The following is a 26781-nucleotide window of genomic DNA, read 5'->3' on the forward strand; positions in this document are numbered from 1 at the left end:
TTTGGAACAGCATCATTAAGTTGGGATGATCTGTGGAGTTTTCAGATAGGTTAAGTTATTCAATATTCTGTTCTGTTTTGTTTGTGTTTCTTTCGGTAATCTTGTAAGTAAACTTTCTTTTGTTTAAAACTAAGTGGTTTGACCAGCAGCAACTCCTGGAATATCCACTTTACACCTGCATAAAACCAACTAGTAAATTTAGAGTCTGGGCTACTTTCTTGAAATGTTTTGAGAGGTCTGGCCTGGTCTATAACATTAAGGTATAGATTTGAGATTCTGCTTGTCGACAGCTACATTGAAACTTTTAGGACAACCATTTAATGAAGAACAAGTTGTCACACTGTCAGAGGACAGAAATGTTTTTTTAAAAAAATGACAGACTGCAATAAGTATTTGAACATGTATGGCATTTATCAGCAGAAATATGAAAACATCTGTTTAAGTAGCATATTTAACAAAATAAAAAGTGACATTGAGCTGGGAAGGAATAGGAGTGTAATTAGGAAAGAGTACAAATGCTTTGGCAGAATTCAGAAATGAAGATATTACACTTGTAAACAAAAATTCAGTTAAATTAATCTGGTAAAAATTCTCATACACTGGTTACATTCAAACATATACAATAACAAGTTCGCTACTAGCTGCCATATTGGAAAGCATAAAGTCACTTTTAATTAAACTGTACTAAGGCCTTGAAAAAGGATGTCACAATAGAATTTAGAGAGACAGTAGTGCATGCATACACAACTACTTAAACACTGAGAAACTAAAGAAAAAGCTATTCATCCCATCATGCACACGCCAGCTGAATAAACTTGCAGTCTATTATAATCACTCAAGGAGCATCTCAAAGGAAGCAATGTGACAGTGACACAAAAAAAAGTTTAATGAGAGAATTCCAGAGCTTAGGGCCTCAGCAACTTGAGGCATAACCACCAATGATAAATGATTAAAATCAGCAATGGTCCACAGCCAGAATTAGAGTACACCGGTATCTCAAAGATTAGTGGGTTGGAAGAGATTGCAGTGGTAGAAAATAATACAGTCATGGAAAGATTTAAAAACAAGGATAGGAATTTTAAAATCGCAGTATTGTTTACTGAGACAATTATAGTTTGGCTATCAAAGGTGGTAACCAGTGAATGGGATTTGATACAAGTTAGAATATGGGCAATGTTTTGAATAATCAAGTTCACAGTATATAAAATGTGGGAGGCCGAAGGAGAGTGCACTAAAATAGCTCTAACATAATGTGAGTATCAAATTATCAGGTGTGATTGTATCTTGAGTAGCTTTAATTATGAATGCATCTACTTCATGCTGAATTTAGTGTTTCAAAAATTTAATTGATTGAAAGATAAAAGAAAAGGAAAGAAATGTAGACAGATGATTCAGCAGTAGTCATCTTTTTCATCATGGAGCATGGCATCATAAGATTAAAAAGGTTTCTACCAAACCAGTGCTGCTGCATTGAAAGGAATATTCTACATTTGAAATGCCTTTATAACGATGACAAAGTGAATCAAAGAGAATGGAATTCCCAAGACGTATCTAAATCATTTCCTAAGCTATGTATTACCAGGTCAATGTGGGCAAAGACATAGCTAAGTCCCATTACAAGTAATAAAAGAAAGAAGGTCGATGAATGGTTACTTTGGGAACAGGAAACAAAGAATAGTAATGTTTACGATCAAATCAGAACACAACATGGTTGGCATAAGATTTAGAAAGATCAGGTTCAAGACAACAGAGGTGAGTAGAATTAGAACCCTGCATTATACAGGGAATTTTAACAATATTCTTAAAAAATGTTCCACTCTAAATAGCAATAAAATTTTCTCATTTAGTTATCTTACCACTTCCATAACGTGAGCACTCCATTGGGACAATAGTTGCATGCCCTGTAAAGAAAGTTCAGACAGCTTCTGGTATTCAGCATCAGTTTTCTGAGATTCTTGTCGACCTGACCCTGTTACTACCTGCAAGAATATCATGAAATTATTATTAATATCTGTATTAAAAAAAGACATTAGGAGAGAAACTTGGAGTACTTCCCTTGTATTGCCTCTGTGTGACATTTATGGATGGGCAATAAACAGTCACATCCCATGAAATAATTTTTTTTTAAAAAAGTTTGGGGCAGCATGGTGGCCCAGTGGTTAGCACTGCTGCCTCACAGCACCAGGGACCTAGGTTCGATTCCCGCCTATCTGTGTGGGTTTCCCCCGGGTGCTCCGGTTTCCTCCCACAATCCAAAGATATGCAGGTCAGGTGAATTGGCGATGCTGAATTGCCCACAGTTCGATGCGTTAGTCAATGTTAATATAAGGTAGGGGAATGGGTCTGGGTGGATTTCTCTTCAAAGGGGCAGTGTGAACTTGTTGGGCCAAAGGGCCTGTTTCCACACTGTAGGGAACCTAATAGAGAATCCAATAAATTATTTTCAAAAGAAAATCCTTGAAGATTTCTTGTTTTCTACAACCAACATAATGGATGAGATTTAGTTTTAAGTGATTAACCACCACTTAGCCTCATCTCATCACTACAGAATCAGTCAGCAATGGGCAGAAGAAACTTGTGCCATGTGAAACTTGCAAAGGTATTCAAACACTCAGGGATCTGGCATTCATGGAAGATTAGATTAGATTAGATTCCCTACAGTGTGGAAACAGGCACTTTGGCTCAGCAATCCACCGATCCTCCGAAAAGCAACTCACCCACTCCCATTCCACTACATTCAACCCTGATTAATGCACCTAACACTACGGGCAATTTAGCATGGCAAATTCACCTAACCTGCTCATCTTTGGACTGTGGGAGGAAACCGGAACACCCGGAGGAAACCCACATACACGGGGAAAACGTGCAAACTCCACACAGACAATTGCCTGAGATGGGAATTGAACCCAGCGCTGTGAGGCAGCAGTGCTAACCACTGAGCCACCGAGAGATGTACGAAGCTAAATGCATTTTCAGGCCCCCAACACTTCTCTCAGCAACCCCAACTTTACTCATGCCCTCTAATTATTTGTTGTTCCACTGTGGGTACATTATTGGTCTTTGCACCTGGTGGAGGCAGCCAGAGGCTCTCGGGGGCAGGATTTTCAACCGCAGAATCTTCAATCACAAAGACCTAATATTGGTCACTAAAGTGTCTGATGGCTGACCAAAGTGACATTCTAAAACAGATGTTCCTATCCATTCTCTAGCCAGTAGGTATCACAAATGTTCTACCCAATAACAAAAAAATTATTATGTAGTATTTCTCCATTTTTTTCACATCCTATATTATATTTTCAGAATTTAACATTATTAGGCAAGATTTTGTCCTCTTCAGTTCCTTTCTTCAGCAGTACAAACATTGCACCAGCCTGATTTCTACAGTTATATCCAACAGGCAATACAATAATATTTGTGGTGTCAACATGCAACTCTGCACATTAAACAATAAACTTCAATTTATGAAAAATGTAATTATATCTCTAGCTGAATTATTTATAGCCACAATAAAGACGTTGCCCCAACTGCCCTCTCTTTATAGTTAATATAAGGTACTAAAGAGTCAAGGTCCAATGTGATGCATACATATTTGGCAAAAGACATAAGGAAATTTTGGTTTCTATTAGTAGAATGATGGGACAAGCACTGAGACAGTGATGCATTCTGGTAATATCATACTAAATTAGTAAGGGATATATCAATATTGATAAAAGGTAAACTAAACCAGGAAACAAAGGCTGAATAACATTGCATTCACAACCAACTAATGAAATCAGTTATTGAAAGCAAACCCTAAGATCATCTGTATGATACAAGATGTGAACAGCAGCCGTAATGGCTTAAGAAAACAAATATCCCATCAAATTAACTTTACTCAAGCCAGTTTGTGGTAGATATGTGGCTGCTGAGAGTGGATTTTCAGCAAACTCACAATAAATTTTCATGAAAATTTGCTGCATAAACCTATAGGAGTAGGAACTCAAGATGAAACATGGAATTGGCTGAAAAAAATGGGAAAAGCTGATGGAATGACACTAAAATTGTTAAAATGAAGAACTTCAGTGTTTGATGCTGGACAGTTTGCACTTCTACTTGTCATCAATTAAAAACTGAAACTATAAATGATTCCAATCCCAAAACGGGGGGGTAAGGAAACATGCACAAAAGGAGAATTCAAACATTGACATAATATTAAGGACTTCTATGGGGTAAAATTCTGACTGCAAAAACATTTTCATTTTATTTACACACAGCAAGAGAAGTAAGCTAAAACCTGCAAAAAAAAACAGCAAATGGAATCTTCAAGACTGTCCTTGCAGCACGCATTATGCCGAATTGTGACAAAACTCTGCTGACTTCACAGACCTCGAGCAATCCTGAGATTACAGCTTGAAATTCTGAGTCTTTGACTTTCTACTCCTCGAGTTCAATTTTATTTTTACGTTCACCCAGAGTTCAGAGTGCAGATTTTCACTTCTTTTCATGAATTCTAATCACAATCAACCAATGTGAAACGTAGGTGAATATTACAGGCATGTTAGGTCTCTCCCACCAGAGTAGATGGATGCCATGGTTCATGGCAAAAAAATTTTCAGAAAGCTCACAAACGGCACACCTCTAGTAAATGTGGCTGCTTCTTGTTTTACCATCTGTTATTACATGCATTTTCTTTTTCCCAAAAACATTGGTTTCCCAGGAAAACCATACACATCAAAACTATACACTCTTTAACTTTGCAATTATATTTCACATACCTCACTGTTGCTATAGCGAGCCAGTTCAGAGATGAAACGCATGTGATCTTCCCGGATCTGAATCATTTGTTCCACAATGTTGTATTGAGGGCTACTACTGGAAGATGTGGAGGCCCATCTTAAGAAAGAACACAGGCACAACTGAAGCAATAAAAAGAAAATTTCTAAACTAAACTCAGCAAGCCCAAAGTTAATGACTATTATTAATGGAATAGCCCTGTCTAAACATATCCAAAGAAGCTGGCTAAAATCAGTTCATCAAGTTTCTAAATTTTAGTAGGTAAGTAGACCATGCGGTACAGACTTGAGTTATCCAGAAAACCATAGCTGAGAAATTACACTGCTTTTTCTTTTGCAACAGAAACTGCAAACTGCTGTGAAAATGACTGCAAACAATAATGAACAATAGACAATAGGTGCAGGAGTAGGCCATTCTGCCCTGCAAGCCTGCACCACCATTCATTATGATCATGGCTGATCATCCTCAATCAGTATCCTGTTCCTGCCTTATCTCCATAACCGTTGATTCCACTATCCTTGAGGGCTCTATCCAACTCTTTCTGAAATGAATCCAGAGACTGGGTTCCACTGCCTTCTGGGGCAGAGCATCCCACACACTCACCACTCTCTGGGTGAAGTTTCTCCTCATCTGTCCTAAATGGCTTACTCCATATTTTTAAGCGTCCTCTTGGTTTGGGACACACCCATCAGCGGAAACATGTTTCCTGCCTCCAGAGTGTCCAATCCTTTAATAATCTTATACGTCTCAATCAGATCCCCTCTCGGTCTTCTAAACTCAACAGTATACAAGCCCAGTCATTCCAATCTTTCAACATAAGATGGTTCCACCATTCCAGGAATTGACCTTGTGAACCTATGCTGCACTCCCTCAATAGCCAGAATGTCTTTCCTCAAATTTGAAGACCAGAACTGCACACAATACTCCAGGTGCTGTCTCACCAGGGTCCTGTACAGCTGCAGAACAACCTCTTTGTTTCTGTGCTCAATCCCTCTTGTTATGAAGGCCAGCATGCTATTAGCTTTCTTCACTACCTGCTATACCTGCATGCTTGCCTTCATTGACTGGTGTACAAGAATATCCAGATCTCTTTGTACTGCCCCTTTACCTAACTTGACTCCATTTAGGTAGTAACCTGCCTTCCTGTTCTTGCCACCAAAGTGGTTAACCATATATTTATCCACATTAAACTGCATCTGACCACTCACCTAACCTGTCCAGGTCACCCTGTAATATCCTAACATCATCCTCACATTTCACCCTGTCACCCAGCTTTGTATCATCAGCAAATTTGCTAATGTTACTATTAATACCATCTTCTATATCATTAATATATATTGTAAAAAGCTGCGGTCCCAGCACTGATCCCTGCGGTACCCCACTAGTCACCGCCTGCTATTCCAAAAGGGAGTCGTTTATCACTACTCTTTGTTTCTTGTCAGCCAACCAATTTTCAATCCAGGTCAGTACTTTGCCCCCAATACCATGCGCCCTAACTTTGCTCACTAATCTCCTACGTGGGACTTTATCAAAGGCTTTCTGAAAGTCCAGGTACACTACATCTACGGGATCTCCCTTGGACATCTTCAGAGTTACATCCTCAAAAAATTCCAGAAGATTAGTCAAGCATGATTTCCCCTTCATAAATCCATGCTGACTCTGACCTATCCAGTTACTGCTATCCAGATGTGTTGTAATTTCATCCTTTATAATTGACTCCAGCATCTTTCCCACAACTGAGGTCAGACTAACTGGTCTATAATTTCCTGCTTTCTCTCTCGCTCCTTTCTTAAAAGATGGTACAACATTAGCCACCCTCCAATCTGCAGAAACTGATCCCGAATCTATCAAGCTCTGGAAAATAATCACCAACACATCCACGATTTCTAGAGCCACCTCCTTCAGTAGTCTGGGATGTAGAACATCAGGCCCCGGGGACTTATCAGCCTTCAGGCCTAACAGTCTTTCCAACACCAATTCCTGGCAAATATAAATTCCCTTTAGTTCAGGTCCTTCAGCCACTGTTATCTCTGGGAGATCGCTTGTGTCATTCCCAGTGAACACAGATCTGAAATACCAATTTAACTCTTCTGCCATTTCTTTGTTCCCCGTAATATATTCCCTGTTTCTGTCTTCAAGGGCCCAATTTTAGTCTTAACCATTTTTTTCCCTTTCACATACCTAGAAAAGCTTTTACTATTCTCCTTTACATACAAACACTGGTACGGCTTTATCTCTACAAGCCAAATGATTGAGGACGCCTACCTTGATTTGTTTTCCTCATAATGAGCACTTGTTTTGATGTACCTGGCCAACTCGATCTGCATGTCACCAAATAAAGGCACCACCTGCAATTGCTGCAACATGATTGAAATAAATTACTTCAAGATGATCACTGTGGATGCTCTTCACTAAATGCACATAATCTAACTAAAGCATTTCAGTTTGAAGCACAAATTTTGTTTACTGTGATCACTCCATTTATCACAAGAGTTGAAAATTTGAATGGTTTTGGGGTTATATTTGTTTTCTTGCTCTGGACCACCAGCTTTATAAAAAAATGTCGAAGTCCAGACCTCAAGCACTGAGGCCAATCGGCCATTAATTGCAAGTTTTGAGAGCCTGAAATTGCACTTTACATTTGGTTTGAGGGAGAGAGGAGTGGGTCAAAGACAAGTATTTTGAATTTAGTAGGGGTAATTATGAAAACATGAAAGCAGAGCTATTTAAAGTAATCTTGTAAACTAAGTTAAGGGATAGGTCAGCAGCGATGCTGTCGCAGACAATTTAAAAGCATTCAGTATATACAGATTGGATAAATTTTAACAAAACAGGAAAATTTCAAATGGAGGTTCTGTGATTAACCAGAACATAGTTAATTAACTAATACCACCAAACTAAAAGGCATAAAATTTCTTAATATAAAACAAAACTTGGGTAACAGATCAAAAGTTTGGACAGCATTTAAGAATAGCAAAGAATAACGAAGTTTAATAAGGATTATAAAATTAGAGCACGAGAAGGCTAGCTAGAAATAAAAAAATAGACAGCAAGAGTTTTTACACAAATAAACATCAGTCCTAAAGACACCATGATTCAGGATATAATAAAGGAAAATAAGAAGTTAGCAAATGAATTAAACAGGCATTCTTTGCTAGATAGGCTACAAACAACATCCCAGAAATAGCTGTAAATCAGATAAACTCAAAATTTACAATGTACAATCACCATTGAAGGGATACTGAACAAATTGTTGGAACAGTGGGTTGACAGATCCCGAAGTCCTGACTGACGTTATCCAACTTTATCTAAAAGTGGTTGGTGAGATACCCGGGGGCCGGTTAAGGGTTGGTTTCAACTTTGCAAATTCCCTTGAGGCAGTCAAGATTCCATTACTTTGGAAAATAGTGATTGCAACTCCTTCATTCAAAAAGGGAGGATAGATAGAAAGCAGGAAGCTCTCTGTCAATTAGCTTAACATATATCAAAGACAAGCTGCTTAAAAGCACATATAAAAGCTGTTGTAGAAGGGTATTTCAATGTTATCAGACAGAGTTGACAAGGCTTTGTGAAAAGGAAGTCATAAATAATGAATTTAGTAGACATTGTTGAAACAATAACTAGTGCAATGGATAAAGGGAGTTAGTGAATATCCTGTACTTAGATTTCCAAAAACGCATCTGGTTACTTGTCATATTCAAGGTAATAGTAGAAAATTAGAGCTCATGGGATTGACATACTGGTGTATGAAGGGCTTATGCTCGAAACGTCGAATTCTCTATTCCTGAGATGCTGCCTAACCTGCTGTGCTTTGACCAGCAACACATTTGCAGCTGTGATCTCCAGCATCTGCAGACCTCATTTTTTACTCGTAGATAGAAACTTGTCTAGTAAAAGTAAACAAAGTAGGTACAAATGGGTCTTTACTCTGATCGGCAGGTTGTTGCTTGTCTAGAACCCACATCTCCAGTACATTATCTGTATCTATCGATTAACAGTCTAGCAATAATACCACGAAGCCATCACTTACCCGCTTCTTTCCATAAAAGGTATTCATGAACCAAATACTTTTGCTGATGATAGTTAATTATGGTCAATGCCAGATTTTTAATGGAATTCAAATTCGATCACTGGGATGTGAACCTGGGTCAAGAGCATTACCAGCTCAGCAACAATGTATCCTTTCATACATATACCTGAACATAGACACATCTTCCAGTTTTGTCTCCTTCCCTTCTTGAACTGAGCAGTAACATCTTCTACTTTCCAGTGTAATAGAAATTCCTTCTAACTTTGTCCAATAATTACTTATTACCCTTTTCTCATTACCCTTGGTTCCAATAAGTAAGTCAGCAGAGAGACTGGGCTAAATTATAAGATGTGGTGAGAATGATGATAGGAGTAGTTAGAAACTATATTACAAGTCAGCTTTATGTTCAGAAGAACTGTAGGGGAAGCAGCTTTGTTTTAATAGTCCAGGCAATAGCATTACATGCTGAATCAGGGCTGCTGGAGCATGCCAAAGGAAATCTAGAGATTACCTAAGCCTAATTTTAAAAGTCTTGCTGGAGTTATTTCATTTAAAATGCTAGACTTTATACAACAATGCTGCCTCTACCAAAAGACTTTCCAGTGTAGAAATGATACAGAGAGGAAGAGGATTATAAACTTTTTTTCTTTAGAAAGGATGACAAAAAGCACAATTTTTATTACACATTACTGCTGCTCTTTTGCATCTCCATTCTACAGCTGATACTAATTGACATTTCCCTTCAAATATTAAGTGTGAACTATTTGGAAATGCTAAAACAATTTCTAGCTTTTACGGTTACCAAAAATCTTACCTGTAACATGCACACTTTTACTTCAGGCAAGAAAAAAAAACTTCTTTTGAAAACTGAAATTTATGTTTTTTTCTTAACTATTTCATGGAACGTGAGTTTTGCTGACTGGGTCAGCATTTATTACCCATCCCTAGCTGCTCTTGACAAATTGGTGTTGAGCTACCTTCTTGAAATGTTGCTGTCCATTTAATGTAAGGGGACATCCATAGTGTTGATAGGCTAGAGAATTCCAAGATTTTAGTCCTGTTGAAAAAATGGTGATATATTCCCAAGTTTGAATGGTGAGTGGCTTGGAAGAGAACTTGTGGCTTGGAGGTGAACCTATGTACCTACTGCTCTTGTCCTACTGGAATACACAGTGGTAATGGATTTGTAAGGTGCAGTCTAATTAATCTTGGTGGATTCTTGCTCTGCATCTTGTACATAGTGCAGACTGCTACTATTGACTGTGGGTGGTGGAAAGTGAACGTTTGTGGATGTGATGCCAATCAAGCAGTCCGCTTTGTCCTGAATGACATTGTTGAGGCTGCACTCATCCAGGCAAGTAGGGAGCATTCCATCATGCTTCTGACCTGTGCCAGGATTTCAGGAATCTGGGAGTTACCCACTGTGGGATTTCTGAGCCCCTAAACCGCTCCTGTAGCCACAATTATTGCATAAATAATCCAGTTCATTTTGTCACTGGTAACCATGAGGTTGTTGGTTATCTCTAGTGGGAGAAAAGTGAGGACTGCAGATGCTGGAGATCAGAGTCAGGCGTCCTCTGCTGGAAAAGCACAGCAGGTCAGGCAGCATCTGAGGAGCAGGAGAATTGACATTTCGGGCATAAGCCCTTGATCAGGAATGATTCATTCCTGTTGTGCTTTTCCAGCACAACACTCTCGACCATAATCTCTAGTGGGCAATTCCGCAGTGTGGCATTAATGTTATTTATCATGTATTAGCCCAAGCCTGGCTATGGCTCAGATAATGCATCTGAACATGGACAGTTTCAGTCTTGGAAGAGTTTGCGAATACCTCTAAACCATGTGCAAACATCAGCAGGCATTCTTCCACCCCACTCAAGGAGGAAAGTTATGTGTTGAGTCAGAGAAAATGGATGAGATTCTTAGTGAGTACTTTGCATTGGTATTCACTGAGAACAGGGACATGACAGATGCTGAGGTTAGGGATAGATGTTTGATTACTCTAGGTCATACCGGCATAAGGAAGAGGAAGTGTTGGCATTAAGGTGGACAAGTCCCCAGATCTGGATGGGGACCCTACATCAGGTTACTGAGGAAAGTCAAAGAGGTAATAGCTGGGGCTTTGACAGCTATCTCTGTAGCATCCTTAAACATGGGTGAGGTCTCGGAGGACTGGAGAATTGCTAATGTTGTTTAAGAAGGGTAGCAGGGATAATCCAGGTAATTATAGAACGATGAGCCTGACGTCAGTGGTAGGTAAGCTGAAGAAGATACTGAGGGATAGGATCTAGATCTATTTATATTGATAAGAAAATGGGCTTATGAGTGATAAGCAACATGGTTTTGTGCAGGGAAGGTCACGTCTTACCAACTTAAACTCTTTGAGGAAACGACAAAGTTGATTGATGAGGGGAGCGCTGAAGATGTCATATACATGGACTTCAGTAAGGCATTTGATAAAGATCTCCATGGTAGGCTGATGGAGAAAGTGAAATTGCATGACATCAAGGGTGTACTAGCTAGATGGACAGAGAACTGGCTGGGCAACAGGGGACAGAGAGTAGTGGTTGTAGTGGAAAAGAGTTTCTCAAAATGGAGAACTGTGACCAATGGTGTTCCACAGTGATCCATGTTGGGACCACTGTTGTTTGTGGTTACATAAATAATCTGTAGGAATGTATAGTTGGCCTGATGAGTAAGTTTGCAGATTGGTGGTGTAGCAGATAGTGAAGGGAACTGTCAGAGATGCAACAAAGCATAGACAAGATTGGAGAGTTGGGCAGAGAAATGGCAGGTGCAGTTCAAGCCAGGCAAATGCGAGGTGATGCACTTTGGAAGATCCCATTCAAGAGCAAATTATACAGTAACTGGAAAAGCCTTAGGGAAAATTAGTTTACAGAGACATCTGGGTGTTCAAGTTCATTGACCTGAGCTGCCACCTACAGGGTACAATAGAGTGGTCAAGGCAGCATAAGGCATGCTTTCCTTCATCGGACAGGGTATTGAGTACAAGAGTTGGCAAGTCATATTATAGCTGCATAGAACTTGGCCACAGTTGGAATACTGTGTACAGTTCTGGTCGCCACATTATCAAAAGGATATGGATGCTTTGGAGAGGGTGCACAGGAGGTTCACCAGGATGTTGCTTGTTATGGAGGGTGCTAGCTATGAAGAGAGGTTGAGTAAATTAGAATTATTTTAATTAGAAACAAAGGTTTAGAGGGGAATCTGATTGAGGTCTACAAAATCATGAGGGGTGTAGACAGGGGGATAGCAAGCAGCTCTGTCCAACAGTGAGGGATTCAATTACTAGGGGTCATGAGTTCAAAACGAGGGAGGAAATGTTTAAGGGAGATATGCGTGGAAAGTTCTTTACGCAGAGGGTGGTGGATGCCTGGAACACGTTGCCAGCGGAGGTGGTAGAGGCAGGCACGATAGCGTCATTTAAGATGTATCTAGACAGACACATGAATGGACAGGGAGCAGAGGGATACACATCCTTAGAAAATAGGCGACAGATTTCGATAAAGGATTTGGAATCGCGGAGGCTTGGGAGGGGGAAAAGATCTGTTCCTGCGATGTAATTTTCTTTGTTCTTTCGTGCATACAGGGCATACGTGGGCAATCTTCCACATTGCCAGGGAGATGCTCGTGTTGCAGCCATACTGAACCAGCTTGGCTCAGGCTATGGAAAGCTCTGGAGCATAAGTCTTCAGTACTATTGCCAGAATGTCAACAGGATCCAAGCCCTTGCAATATCCAGTGCCTTCAGCCATTCCTTCATAGGACTTGGTGAAAGACTAGCATCGCTGATGCTGGGGACCTTTGGAGTAGGCAGAGATGAGTCATTTGCTTGGCAGCTCTGGCTAAGGGTTTGTTGCATTATCTTCTGCACGGAGGTTCCAGGCTTTCCTATTATTGAGGAAAGAGATTCCTGTGAAGCTTTCTCCTCCAGTGAATTTAATTGTTCATGATCGGATGTAACAGCATCGCAGTGCTGGTTGTGGAATCACTTAGTCTTGTCAACTGCATGCCACTTCCATGTGAGTAATCCTATGACACAGTTTCATCAGATTGACACCACATTTTTAAGTATACCTAGCATTGCTCTTGGCATGTCCTCATGCACATTTATTGATTCCCAGGCTTGATGCTAATGGTAGAGTAGGGGTTATACCGGGCCACAAGTATACAGGAATTCTGCTACAGACCACAGCACTTCATGGATTACAAGTCTTGTATTATTAAATTTAATCAAAAATCAATTTCATTTGGCATTGTCACGCATTACAGTAGAGGGCTCTTCATTGAGAAGATGGACCTTCATCTCCAACAGGATTTTGAGGTGGTCATTCCTACTGATACTGTCATGGATAGGTGCAACTCTGGCAGCAGATTAGAATCACAGAATACCTACAGTGCAGGTACAGGCCACTTGGCCCATCAAATTTAGATAAATGCGAGGTGCTACATTTTGGAAAAGCAAATCAGAGCAGGACTTATACACTTAATGGTAAGGTCCTGAGGAGTGTTGCTGGACAAAGAGACCTTGGAGTACAGATTCATCGTTCCTTGAAAGTTAGCAAGTTTGAGAAGATTTGTAGATCAGGTTGAGGTTCTGGATGTAGGTTTGCTCGCTAAGCTGAAAGGCTCATTTTCAGATGTTTCATCACCATACTAGGTAATATCTTCAGCCAAGGAAACCCAAACATATAAAGCAGGAAACATCAGCAGTGCTTTGTCCAGAGGCTCACTGAAGCCTCTGGACAAAGGTTCGCTAGCAAACCTACATCCAGTTTCTTGAAAGTAGAGTCACAGGTAGATAGGATAGTGAAGGCAGCGTTTGGTATGCTTTCCATTATTGGTCAGAGCACTGAGTATTGGAGTTGGGAGGTCATGTTACAGCTGTATAGGAGGTTGGTTAGGCCACTTTTTGAATATTGTGTGCAATTCTGGTCTCCCTCCTATCAGAAGGATGCTGTGAAACTTGAAAGGATTCAGAAAAGGTTTACAAGGCTGAATAGGCTGGGTCTGTTTCCCTATAGTATCAAAGGCTGATGAGTTATCTTATAGAGGTTAATAAAATCAAGAGGAGCGTGGATAGGATAAATAGATATGGACTTTTCCCTGGGGTGGGGTAGTCCAGAACTAGAGGACATCAGTTCAGGGTGAGAAGGGAAAGATATAAAAGGGACCTAAGGGGGCAACCTTTTCATACAGAGGGTGCGCGTATGGAATGTGCTGCTAGAGGAAGTGGTGGAGGCTAGTATAATTACAGTATTTGAAAGGCATCTGGATGGCCATACGAATAGGAAGGGTTTAGAGGGATAAGGGCCAAGTGGTAGCAAATAGGACTAGATTAGGTTAGAATATCTGGTCAGCATGGACAAGTAGGACCGAAGGATCTGTTTCAGTGCTGTACATCTCTATGACTAAGTCTGCACTAACCCCCACCCAAAAAGCATCTTATTCCTTCCACCCTAAACCCATAACCCCACATTTATGACAGTTAACGTACCCAGTCTGAACACAACGGGGCAATTTAGGATGACCAATTCACCTAACCTGTATATCTTTGATTGTCAAGATTGGGGAGATTGAGGTCAAGTAGATTTTTTTTTCCTCTGGTTAGTTCCTTTATCATCATAGCAGACCCAGTCTAGCAGCTATATCTTTTAGGAGGGAAGTAGTCCTAGATGTGTCTCCAAGTTATGCCATCTCGGTAGAGTTTAGAAATTTAAAAAAAAAGGGAATTACCTTTCTGGAATTATACTACAGGTTTCCCAACAGTCAAAGGAAAACAAAGCAGATTATATGGTTTGATTTGATTTTTTTATTATTGCTACATATACCAAGTGAAACATATTGTTTTGCATGCTATGTAGACAAATCATACCTTACATATGTACAACAGGGAAATAAAACAAAAATCAGAATATGGTGTTATAGCTACAGGGAAGGTATACAGAAAGATCAATGCTAATATCTGAAAAGTCCACTCATAAGGCTGATAACAACAAAAGTGTTCTTGAATCTGTTAGCACGTTTTCAAACTTTGTATCTTCTGCCCAACAGAAAAGGGGGAAGACAGTATAACCGAGGTGGGACCGGTCTTTAACTATATTGGCTGGTTTCCTGAGGCAGCAGGAAGTATAGACTGAGTCAATGGAAGGAAGACTGGTTTTCCTGATGGACTGGGCTACATTCACAACTCACTGTAGTTTCTTGCGATCTTGGGCAAAGCAGTTGCCATAGCAAGCTGTGACACATTCATTAAGGATGTTTCCTATGGTGCATTGATAAAAAATTGCTAACAGTCATTGTAGACTTGTCGAATTTCCTTAGCCATTTGAGAAAGCAGATGAAGGCAAATCACAGAAAGGTGAGAGAGTAACAGATATGGTTGTAGGGGACATTGATTGACATTACCCGAGTGTGAGAGAATTAGGTGGAGTGAAATTTTTAAAGTACTTCCAGGAGAGCTTTTTGTGCCAGTCTGTAGATAGTCCTACTAGAAATGGGTGAAAATGTGTTGCTGGTTAAAGCACAGCAGGTTAGGCAGCATCCAAGGAATAGGAAATTCGACGTTTCGGGCATAAGCCATCAGGACTACTAGAAATGGGACAATGCTTGACCTAATCCTAGGGAATGAAGCTGGTCAAGTGGCTGAAGTTTCAGTGTTGAGCATTTTGGCAATAGTGACCATAACTAAGTTTCAAAGTCTTTCTGGAAAGGGATATGGATCGTGTTGAAGTGTCTAAATTGAGGGAAGGTTGATTTCATATCATTAGACAGTATCTGGCAAACAGACTGGGAGCAGCTACTTGCAGATAGGTCTTAAAATTTAAAAGTTGTACAGTGAATTTAGGACTTCCATGTTCCTATATGAGTAAAGGGCAAGAGCAGCAAGAGAAGGGAATCATGGATGTCACAGGATATTGAGTTTGATAAATGAGGAGGAGGAAGCACGTGTCAGGTATAATGCATTGAAAGGGAGAAGCCCTTCAAAAATATAGAATGTAGGAGATTCCTTACAAGGAAATTAGCAGGGCAAAGAGGGGCCATGAAATATCTTTGGCAGATGGGATCAAGGAAAACCAGCGATTTTTAAATGTATAATAAGACTAAAAGGATTACCATTAATAGAATGGGACTTATTAGAGACCAAAGGGACAACCTGAGCCTGACACCAGTGGACATGGGTGAGATCTGAAATGAATTGATGCTGGTGTTGGACTGGGGTGTACAAAGCTAAAAATCACACAACACCAGATTATAGTCCAACAGGTTTAATTGGAGGCACTAGCTTTTGGACCACTGCTCCTTCATCAGGTGGTTGAAAGTTCTCATCTAGATTCACAGGTATTATCTGGGATGGTTAGGTTTTACAACAGACTAAGATTGATAATGAGGCAGTATTAGAAATTTTAACAGGGATACAGGTACACAAATCCTCAGGGCCTAATGAGATGTATTGCATCTTCCAGAGAAGGCAAGGGAGCAAAATGCTGTGGCTGGAGATATGAAGTACTTCCATGGGCACAGGTGAAGTTCCAGATGATGGACGATAGCTAATGTGGTCCCTTTGATCAAGCAGGACAACAGGGAATAGGCCAAGTAATTACAGATCAGTTAGTCTGATATCAATGGTAGGGAAATTATTGGAAAAAATTCTAAAGGATAAGATTAATCAATACTTAGAAAGACAAGGATTGTTCACTGATAGTCAACAAGAAATTGTTACAGGGACATCCTGGCTGATTAATTTAATCGAGATTTTTTGAAAAGGATGTAAATATATTTATGAGAGTAGTGCAGTTCATGCAATTTACACAGACTTCAGTAAGGCCTGTGACAAGGAAGGCAGATTTGAAAATTAAGAGCCCACATGATCCAAAGCAAGTTGGCAAATTGGATCACAAATAGGAGACAAAGAATGAAAGTGGAGGACTGTTTTTGTAATTGGAAGCCTGTTACAAGCAGTGCACAAGGATCGGTGCTGGGGCCCTAGCTGTTATGTACATTAATGACTTGGATGTAATTATAGAAGGCATCATTGGAAAGTTTGCAGATGACACGAAAATTGGTGGTGTTGATAATGAGGATGATAGTCTCAGGCTATAGTCTAATACTGATCCGCTACTAAGCTGGGGTAGAGCAATAGCAGATGGAATTTAATCCCAATAACTCAGGAGATCCATTTTGGGACGTCTAACCTGTCAGAAGGATGGATATACACAATAAATGGTATGTCCCTAGGGAGTACTGTGGAACAAAGGGACCTTGGTGTACAGGTCAGGTGTGAGCATAGGCAGACAGGGTGGTGATGCTTGCCTTTATTAGCCAGGGATTAGAATATAGGAGGAAGTCTTATTACAACTTTCTATAACATTGATTTCATCTGTGGCCTAACCAAAGATTTAAAGATTCACTAGGGCAGGGAGAGTGCTGGTAGCCAGTAAGAGGCTTCCTTAGCTCTGTGTGTCCTTATGCCTGGAGACATAATGGCGTCGAGTGTCAATTTTGAGGACTTCCAGGCAACTCCCTCCCAACTGTACGCCGCTGCACTACCACCTTTGCTGAGTCTGTCTTGCCAGTATATCAGTACAGAACATGGATGGCAATGGTGTTGAATGGGACACTGCCTGCTACATATGCTTCTGCAAGTTTAACTGTGTCAGCCTACTACTTGGACAGTCTGAGACAGCTCTCGCCAATTTGGCACTAGGCCCCAGATGTTGGCAAAGACAACTTTGCAGAGTTGACAGGGTTCATTTTGTTAGCCTAAGTCAATGCCAGGTGGATCCAACCAGTTATATTCTTTTCTTGAGAACTTTTAGTGGTTTCATACAACTGAATGGCTTGCTAGGCCATTTTTCAGATGACAGTTAAAAGTCAACTACACTGATGTAGATATGGAATGAAATTAGGCAAGATGAGACAAAGAGAACAGACTTCTTTCTGAGGGACATTAATGAACCAGTTATGTCTTTACAACAATTGATAATTGGTTCGTGGTCATCATTTACACTTTTAATTCATGATTTTTCTTGTTGTTGAATGCAAATTCCATCATTAATCAAGGTGGGATTTGCACTTGAAGCATTAGCTGGGTCTCTGGATTACTAGATCAGCAAAGATATCACTATCTCATTGTCTTTCCCAATTCAAAAATAAATGTAGGGGAACAAAAACAAAACTACAGTACACCAGGAAAAGCATATACACATAAGCTGGTCACCTAAGGCAAGTGGACTGTTGGGTCAAGTGGAAACAACGCACACCAACTTACCTTAAAAAATTTGTCAATCTTGTTCAAGTTTATTCGCTTCTTGGCATCAAGCTTGTATATATTGCTTACAGTTCCATCCATAAGGTAAAGTCCAAAGCCCATCACCTATAAAGAGTTTCCGTTTTACTTTTAACATTCCACATGAAAGACATTTTTTAAAAATGCTTATGCAAAAACAAAAACAAAACTTCTAATATGTTTATATACATGACTCATCAACGGAAAGTATAATAAAAACTTGACAATGTACAATTGTACTGTACTGAGTTTTGTTAAGGTGTTCCACATATAGATTCAAAAACAAAAGAGAAACTCTGTTCTCCAGTCTTGACAATATGGGAATGAACATGCATACCCACAAACAAAACAATGAAAAGGTCCAAGCAAAAACAGAACATGCTGGAAAAACCCAACATATCTGTCGAAAGAAAAACAAAGATCACATTTCAAGTCAAGTGGCCCTTCATCAAAATGCTGAATAACAGAAACAAGACCCCTGCTTAGAGGGTAGTTAAGAGTCAACCACATTGCAATGCACTCACACCAATGCTCCAAACATGCAGAGCAGCCACGGTAAATTCAAAACTCCAGAAACATTTCACAGCACATTGCAACAGAACATAGGCATTGACCCTGATTATAGTAGAAAACATGATCACTTGTATTTTCAACTCAGAAAAAAGTGGGGCCCAAATGTATCTTTGACATAGACAAAGCTTCCACCCGTCCCTCAAGTAGACTGTGAAATTCTAACTGAAGCTTGTCACAAAGGGACACCTTATAATCACAAGTCTTACCACACCAATAACTCCAAACCCCCACCATGCCCACAGAGGACCCCATAGCAGAGAGACCAACAACATTCCACTTGCTCCTTAGCATATGTCCATCAGAGAAAATTATTACAGTTTAACAGATATTCAGCAGCTGTGAACACAAACCCAATCTGTCTCCAAATGAAGAATAAGTATATTACGCCTCTAAGCCCATTATAGAGTTGAAATTATGACATGGGAACATACCTTGTAGAGCTAGGGTCTTGTAGCCATTCTATCCCTTCAATCCCAGGAGAAAGTCTGTGCCTGTTACCAATTTAAACCTGAATTTTCTCTGCCCAAATACATCCCTCCCCATTTGATCATTCTTTCCCTTTTCCTTTTCTTTCAATCAACACCCACCTCTTTGACCTTGCCCAACCTTAATTACTGTACCTGGTTTCAACTTGGCACACAAACCAAAAAAAATTGACTCTTGGCCATTTCATTTATATATAGGACCTACCAGATGTTACAGAATGTAAATGTCAGGTGGACATTTTTCATATAAATTGTATATTATTTCAGAAGAAATATAATACCTTGAGCAGCATGTGTTTCTCGCCAGGAGTAAGGTACATTCTATTCTCATAATAATCAACGCAAATATTTACAATGTCAGCAAGAAGCTCTTCATAGCCTGGAATGCCTTCAAGTTGCTGCTGCAGCGACTATAAAAAGAAGAGTGCATCGATGAGAAACTTGATTATTAGATGAAACAGCTGTTCAGGTAGCACTAAAGGAAGTTACTTTTTCTATAATGCACTACAACGCATTAAAGCCCAACGTAGGAGATATCCTTCCTATTTGAGATGAGACAAATGTCAGCAAGTTACTCTTGGGGATGAAAGAGATAGGGAGTGGTCAGATAATGCAGGAATTCAAATGAAAAATGATAAGAGAATTTTAAATTCAAGATACTGTTGGATCAGTAACCACAGGAGGCATGAAGTGAAAATTACTTGCTGCAGCTTGGGCATGGATAGCAGCACGAGGAATGCATTGGAATAGTCAAACGAAAAATAACGAAAACATGAATGAGGGGCTCAGCAAGAGATCAGCTGAGACTGGGAACATGTTGGACAATGCATTGAGAAAACAAATAAATATGTCTCAGTGATGACACTATGTGGTCAGAAACTCAACTCAGGCTCAAGAGGGTGTAAAGATTGCAAGAAGCTGTTTAATTTCAGACTGTTCCCAGAGAAAGGGATACAATTGATAGCTAAGGAATAGAGATCAGAGCTGGGGTCAAAAACAATGGCGGTAGTCTTCCTAATATTCAATACAAAACCTTCTATTCAACCAGCACTGGATATCACACAGACAAAGGTAGCCTTTCTACTGGATGATTCAGTCAAAGTAGTTGATTTCTTTTTGAATGCAGCTTTCTCATAAAATAACGTGCATTTAGTGGGTACATTGGTTTAAAAAGCTCAATGCGCCATCCTCATAACTCAGTAAAAAACAGATTATTAAGACTGATTGTATACAACACATTTACCTGAGTAATTTTGTTATGGTTTGCAAGAAACATAGAGAGATTTTGAGATTCTTGTATGGATTGTGGGTCTGACATTTTCCGAAGAAATTGAGCAGCTCTGAAATAAGGTTTAAACATAGCAGTTGATTAATTAAGTCCCACAAAATCATTAATATACAGGTAAAATGAATTACAAAGCTAGTACAGATATACATTACAAGAGCTTGCTCTTTCTAGAGCAAAGGAAGTTATCCATATAGTGCATCTTTTTCATTGAGGGAAGTATTTTGGAATTTCCATGGGGAATGCAGCAAGGATTTGTCCAGAACAATCAAGAGTCTACCTGTCTGGTCTGAGATTAATTAGCTAACCAAAACAGATAGTTAAAAGTTCTGACTTCATCACTATATTAACCATGGTTCAACTTTCTTCTCTTGTTGCAAGTACTGACATTCCCTTTCTAAATTTGATATCTTGTGTCCTGGTCCTGATGAGGCCAAGATGAACAGCTTTGACTCTGTTTGTTTGCAGTAATGTTTAATGTCCTATACTTCCAAGCAATCATCTCTTTAGCATGAAGGGCAGGTGTTAACAGGGATATATGCCAACAAAACTCTGGGCCCCCACAATTTACCCGACCGTTAGTCATAATTTACACTTCTGCAGTATAGCAGTAGTTTCATCATTTAACACTGCATTGACAAAAGACAGTTGGTCAGCAACACAAAAAAATCACCAAGGATCAATTCAGTTTGTGAGTAGTCAACTAAAAGATGATCAGAAACTCTACATTTGTCTTCAGAATGTATCAGAAGTAAAGCAGAACTACTTTATTATTTGTAAAAGCAAAATGCTCTAGATATTGAAAATAAAAACAGAAAATGCTGGAAGCATGAGAAGGTCAGACAGCAGCTGTGGAACAAGACAGAGTTAATATTTCAGGCCGATGATGAAAGGTCATTGATCTGATGCATTAACTCTGTGGAAACAGATGCTCCCTCATGTGCTGAGGATTTCTAGCATTTACTGTTTTCACTTTGTTCTTTAATTCATATGGCTGTTGTAGATAAGGGAAAAGAGATTGGTTATATAAATCCAACTTTTAAACTAAGAATAAATTGAATTTAATAACATTCATTAAAGTTATGATATTTACAATAGAACGGGGTTTCCTTGGCAATTCAAAAGTTGCCAGCTTAACTCTTCTTTCATTTCTCAGAGGTGGGCAGATACAAGCCTATTAGGAATTACACAGGCATGGCATTGTTCAGGTTGTTTGAACATTATTTACTCTGCACCCCACCAGGGAATGCACACTGACAGGTGCAATATTGAAGTTAAAAACTCCACTGCAAAATAAGTGACAGGACTATCTCTCAGTACTTTCATATCCATGCTGTTCATTGTCAGAAAACTTTCAAATCTTACTTAATTGGAGATTAGAAACACAGAAATTACGGGCAGGCATAGGTCATGTGACCTACTCTGCCGTTCATCACCACCTTGAAAAATATATTACTTATTTTCATGAATTTGCTCCTCTTAAATAGTGCTCAAATTACACCAGATATGCTTGCAAAATTCATTCTATGATCTTCCTCATAAAATATACAAAGTTGCAAATGTTAAATTAACTTGGACAAAGCATCCTTCAAAATGTTCTACTATAAATGAAACAATTAATACAAATTTCAGATTTTAGGTACCAACACATCACTACCTCAATAGAAAAGCAAAATAAAGCCTCACCGTTTGTACGCAGAGTGGTCATTTTTCACACTGCATTTCATGTTCTTTAATTCATCCAATACTGCGAACATGTTAATGAATTTGCCCAGTGTCAGAAGATAAGCTTCTGAAACAAAATCTCGCCTCCTCTCTGTATGACAGAGTCGCTTCACTTCATTACAAAACCGATCAATTGCATTGCGCTGTTAAAAAATTTGTACACATTTTAAACACAGCCTAATAATTTCAAGACAAAGCTAAGCTAAATCCAACCTTATGCAACAATTTGCATTTTATAGCATCACTGATGTACGAAAATGTGCCAAGGACTTCCTAAGTGCATTACCAGACAATATTTGACAGCAAATAAAAGTTAAGTTAAAGGAGATTTTATACAGCTACAAGGGAAGGAGGGGTTCAGGGATTGAATTGCAGAGCCTCTCTCTCAGGCAGCAGAAGGCACAATTATCAAATGGTGCAACCATAATAAATCTGGGGAGCGTAAGAACCCAGATTTGCAGTAGCACAGAAATCTCAGAAAATTGTAGTATTGGAGGGAAATAAAGAGGTAAGGAGAGACAAAGCCATTGAGAAAATTGATAACAATTGGTGAGCATGTAAAGGAGAAGCATTGCTGGGTCAAAAGCCAGTATAGAGCATCAAGTGTAGGGATCATGGATGAACAGAACTTGCTGCGGGTTAGGATATAGCTTGTGTTTTAGATAAAGTCAAGTTGACTGAGGATGGAAACTGGAAGCCAGTTAAATATTGCAAATGTCAAGCAAAAAAGGGTAACAATCATCAATAAGGTTTTCAGCAGCAGATTGGCAGACCAATGCCAAGCAATACTATGAAGGTCTTGGTGGTGGAGTGCCTATATGGTTAAAACCTATGCTTGAGGTCAAATCAACTGGTTCAGTCTCAGACAATTACTAGAGAGAGGAATGAATTGACCTATCAAATATAAATCCACGAAAAAAATTCCACTAAACTGACATCGAAAATAATGTTACAGGTTGAAACCAGAAAAAAGCAAATTTGCTATAGGTACCTGCAAATCTTTTTTACATAATAAACAGTCAAAAGATTCCAAAATAAAGTAGTGGAGGTAAAAACTCTGGAATAATATTATTTTGATGCTTCAATGAATTAAAAACTACAGTAATTTTGAACAGAAACTAAAATGAGTGACCTAAGCCTTCTCATTCATAAATATCTTTTGAGTATTTACCTGGAAATACATGAAATTCATAAGCTTAGTGACCTCTGGCTCAAGAACTTCCACTGTCTTTTCATAAATTTCTACTCTATTTGGCTGTTCATTGCATTTAACCTATGGAAAAACATAAATGTAAATTTGATTTGTTACATAACAATGTTCCCACATGCAATAAGTACAAGCAAATTCAGAAGGGAAAAATAAAATGAAAAAACTTGATAAATTTAAAAACATTGCTGCAAGTTATAGCTTGATGCAGACAGGGCAATTATTTCTTAGATTGAAATCTTCAATATGAAAGCAATATTTGAACTAAAATGCTTTAAATTGCTATGATGAGGCAGAGGAAAAGGAACATTTGGTTAGTAGTCAAAGGACAAAAGTTTGAATAAAAATAATCAATGTTTTCATTCTGACAACATTGCTGAAATCACTGAATCTAAAACCTACTGCTATTCAATCAAAAAAAGCCTTTTAAAATACTTTTGATGAAACAGCAGCTTTATTTAAACATAAATAACCACAAGCAGCATGTCTCTGCTTATTAAAAGAACCCAAACACAATAAGAGGAGGTTGCTTGAGACTCTGCTAAAATTCAACCATTTTAATTTTTTTAAAAAACAGTAATGTTGAATGGTCACAGGCATCAATTACCATTCACTAATCCTTTTCGTATAAAAAACGCACAGCAAAAATAAGCCAAAGTCTTTTTAAAAGAACAATTTCAAAAATAAGTTCCAACAAACTAATGGTTACAATACCTGAGGAATAGCTCTTGAACAACTTCTCCAAGTATACAGCATAACAGCATATTCCTGCCCCTCCTCTAGCATTTCATTCTGAAAGCCAAAATAAGGGAAAGCCAGTATTATACAGAGATACCTTAAACCACAATCCAAACAAAGTGGATTATGTTCTCATTCGGTACTTTGCTAGTTCTTGCAAACCAACTAAACAACTTGCTAAAAAGTTAGTTTAAAGTTCAAGACACAAGGCATCACTTTAAAATATTACACATCAGTTTTGCTGTTGTTTTCTTTAGCTTTAAAAACAAAGCAGTGTATAAAAAGCTTAAATAATATGTTCACATCCTCAGGGAATTCTAAAACATTTCATTGCCTCAAAGTTAATTTATAGGCTATGTTAACAGCAAGTTGGCACACAAGTAACAAATGATATAAATGGTCAGTTAACTTGTTTTTAGTAGTGTGAGATAAGCATTAACTTCCTGCTTTTTAAATGCCAATAAAGCAATTTTTAAAAATTTAATGTCATCTGGGCAGGCAAATTCTTCTGAAAATGTAGCTTTTTTCATTAATGGAGAACTCCCAGAGAACTAACTGGAAATGTCAGCTTAGACTAGAACACACAAATTTAAGCCCAAGAGTACAATCACTGTCAGAGGCAAGCTGTTAGTCTTGTAGATCTTAGTTCAAATTTAAATATGTGATTAAATCCGAGGAACTTCTGGATATGTGACATTTAAATTTTGAAGGATGGAAACTAAACTCTAGTTGACAAATTGTTTCCATAGTTTGTGTGGTCCAGAATAAGGAGTCACTGGCATAAGAGATTTAGAAAAAATAAAGATCAATGCAGTAAAAAGCCTCTGGGGTGGTGGAATAAAGTATCTGAGTTAATCATTGTAGAAATTGTAATTTCAGTGTTTAAGAAAAGGTTATATGGGTGGTTCAAGAGAATATAGCTAAATGGACTTAGGAATAGCATGACCACATGGAATTAGGATGACTGGCACAGAGGTAAATGACCAGATAGACTGGACTGAGCAATGTCTGCTTTCTGCATTGAGACCAGATTTTCTGATATGATCTCAATCAGATTTTCTTAGAAATAAGAGTTGCTCAGATGAAATGTGGAATTAGACCACAAATCACAGGAAGTTCAAGAGAAACAAGATGCAATGTCAAGATAATGCTACTACAAAGTCGTCTTTGGTCTGAAGCAATGAATATCTGCACAGAAAAATATGAACTTTGCAGAGATCAACATTACCATGCTGGAATGAACTGTTGCTTGCTCAATGTATCTTGCAATTCCCGTAACAAATGCATTTCTATCTTCAAAGTTGGTGTTGAAATTTGGCTAGAAAGAGAAAAAATGATTTTCTGTCAAAACAGGTATGACACTTAGTCGAACACGAAACAATTTTGCGTGTTGATACGAAAGAAAATTAGCTCATTGCAAGAGGAGATGGCCGCGTAAGTAAGACATAGAAGTAAAAGTAGGTGTTTTTGCCCATCAAGTCTGTTCTGTCATTCAGTGAGATCACAGCTGATCTACTAATCCTCAACTCCATGTTCTTGCCTTTTTCCCTTGATTCCCCTTACTGATTAGGACCTGTTTATCTCAGTCTTGAAAATACTTACAGACGCAGCTTCAAGAGCCTTCTATGGTAAAGAATTCTACAAATTAATAATTCTTACGAAAAAATCTTTCTCATCTCTACCTTAAATGTGCAACTCTTTATTCTGAGATTGTGTCCTCTGGCCTTGGACTTTCCCAAGGACTCTCAAATCCCTCTATTCTGTAGCTTTCGGCAGTCCCTCCCTATTTAAAAAGGGAGAGACTCAATTTAGGGGCGGCATGGTGGCTCAGTGGTTAGCACTACTGCCACACAGCACAAGGGATTTGGGTTCAATTCCAGCCTCTGGCAATTGTTTGTGTGGAGTTTGCATGTTCTCCAACTGTGTCTACATGGGTTTCCTCACAGTGCTCCAGTTTTCTCCCACAATCCAAACACACGTAGGTTAGGTGATTTGGCCATCCTAAATTGTCCATAGTGTTAGGGGAGATGTAAATTAGGTGGATCAGTCAGGGGTAAATGTAGAGTAATATGGTAGGGAATGATAGGTAACTTTTCGGAGGGTCAGAGTGGACTTGTTGGGCCAAATTGCCTGTTTCCAAACTGTAAGGTTTCTTTAAATTTGATAACAATGGTGAGCGTGCAAAGGAGAGGCACTGCTGGGTCAAAAGCCAGTATAGATCATCAAGTGTAGGGATCATGGGTGAACAGAACTTGCTGTGGGTTAGGATATAGCAAGTGTTTTACATAAGGTCAAGTTGACTGAGGATGGAAAATGGAAACCAATTAACATTGCAAATGTCAAGCAAAAAGGGAAACAATCATCAATAAGGGTTTCAGCAGCAGTTTGGCAGACCAAAACCGAGCAATACCACGAAGAAAATGGATGCAGGAGGCCATCATTCAGCCTATCAAGCCCAGTCTATCATTCAATATGATTGTGGACTATTCTCAATCTCAATGCCACACTCCGGTGATCTCCCTATACCACTCAAATGTTTTTCTTTTTTAAACAGAGTCAGTGACATTATCTTCACAGTCTTTTTTGGTAGAGAATTCCACTGAATTACCATCCTAAGCATTAAGAATTTTCTCATTTCACTGATTTTCCAACTGA

At 38.9% G+C, this 26781-nt stretch overlaps 1 protein-coding gene across 3 annotated transcripts in view; it reads right to left on the bottom strand.

Annotated features, from left to right (window-relative positions):
- The window catches only part of cyfip1 (cytoplasmic FMR1 interacting protein 1), a 196914-nt gene that overhangs the window by 122083 nt on the left and 48050 nt on the right, over positions 1-26781 (bottom strand). For all 3 annotated transcript variants that reach the window (XM_060826251.1, XM_060826253.1, XM_060826252.1), the window contains exons 3-12: positions 25355-25444; positions 24103-24180; positions 23353-23454; positions 22143-22324; positions 20415-20511; positions 19453-19581; positions 18096-18200; positions 7039-7130; positions 4755-4872; positions 1857-1979 (exon numbers count right to left, since the gene is read on the bottom strand). In XM_060826251.1, the coding sequence (XP_060682234.1) occupies positions 1857-1979; positions 4755-4872; positions 7039-7130; positions 18096-18200; positions 19453-19581; positions 20415-20511; positions 22143-22324; positions 23353-23454; positions 24103-24180; positions 25355-25444 (1116 nt within the window). The remainder of the gene's footprint in view (positions 1-1856; positions 1980-4754; positions 4873-7038; positions 7131-18095; positions 18201-19452; positions 19582-20414; positions 20512-22142; positions 22325-23352; positions 23455-24102; positions 24181-25354; positions 25445-26781) is intronic.

This window comes from Hemiscyllium ocellatum, chromosome 6, assembly GCF_020745735.1.
Source record: "Hemiscyllium ocellatum isolate sHemOce1 chromosome 6, sHemOce1.pat.X.cur, whole genome shotgun sequence".
Taxonomy (NCBI): domain Eukaryota; kingdom Metazoa; phylum Chordata; class Chondrichthyes; order Orectolobiformes; family Hemiscylliidae; genus Hemiscyllium; species Hemiscyllium ocellatum.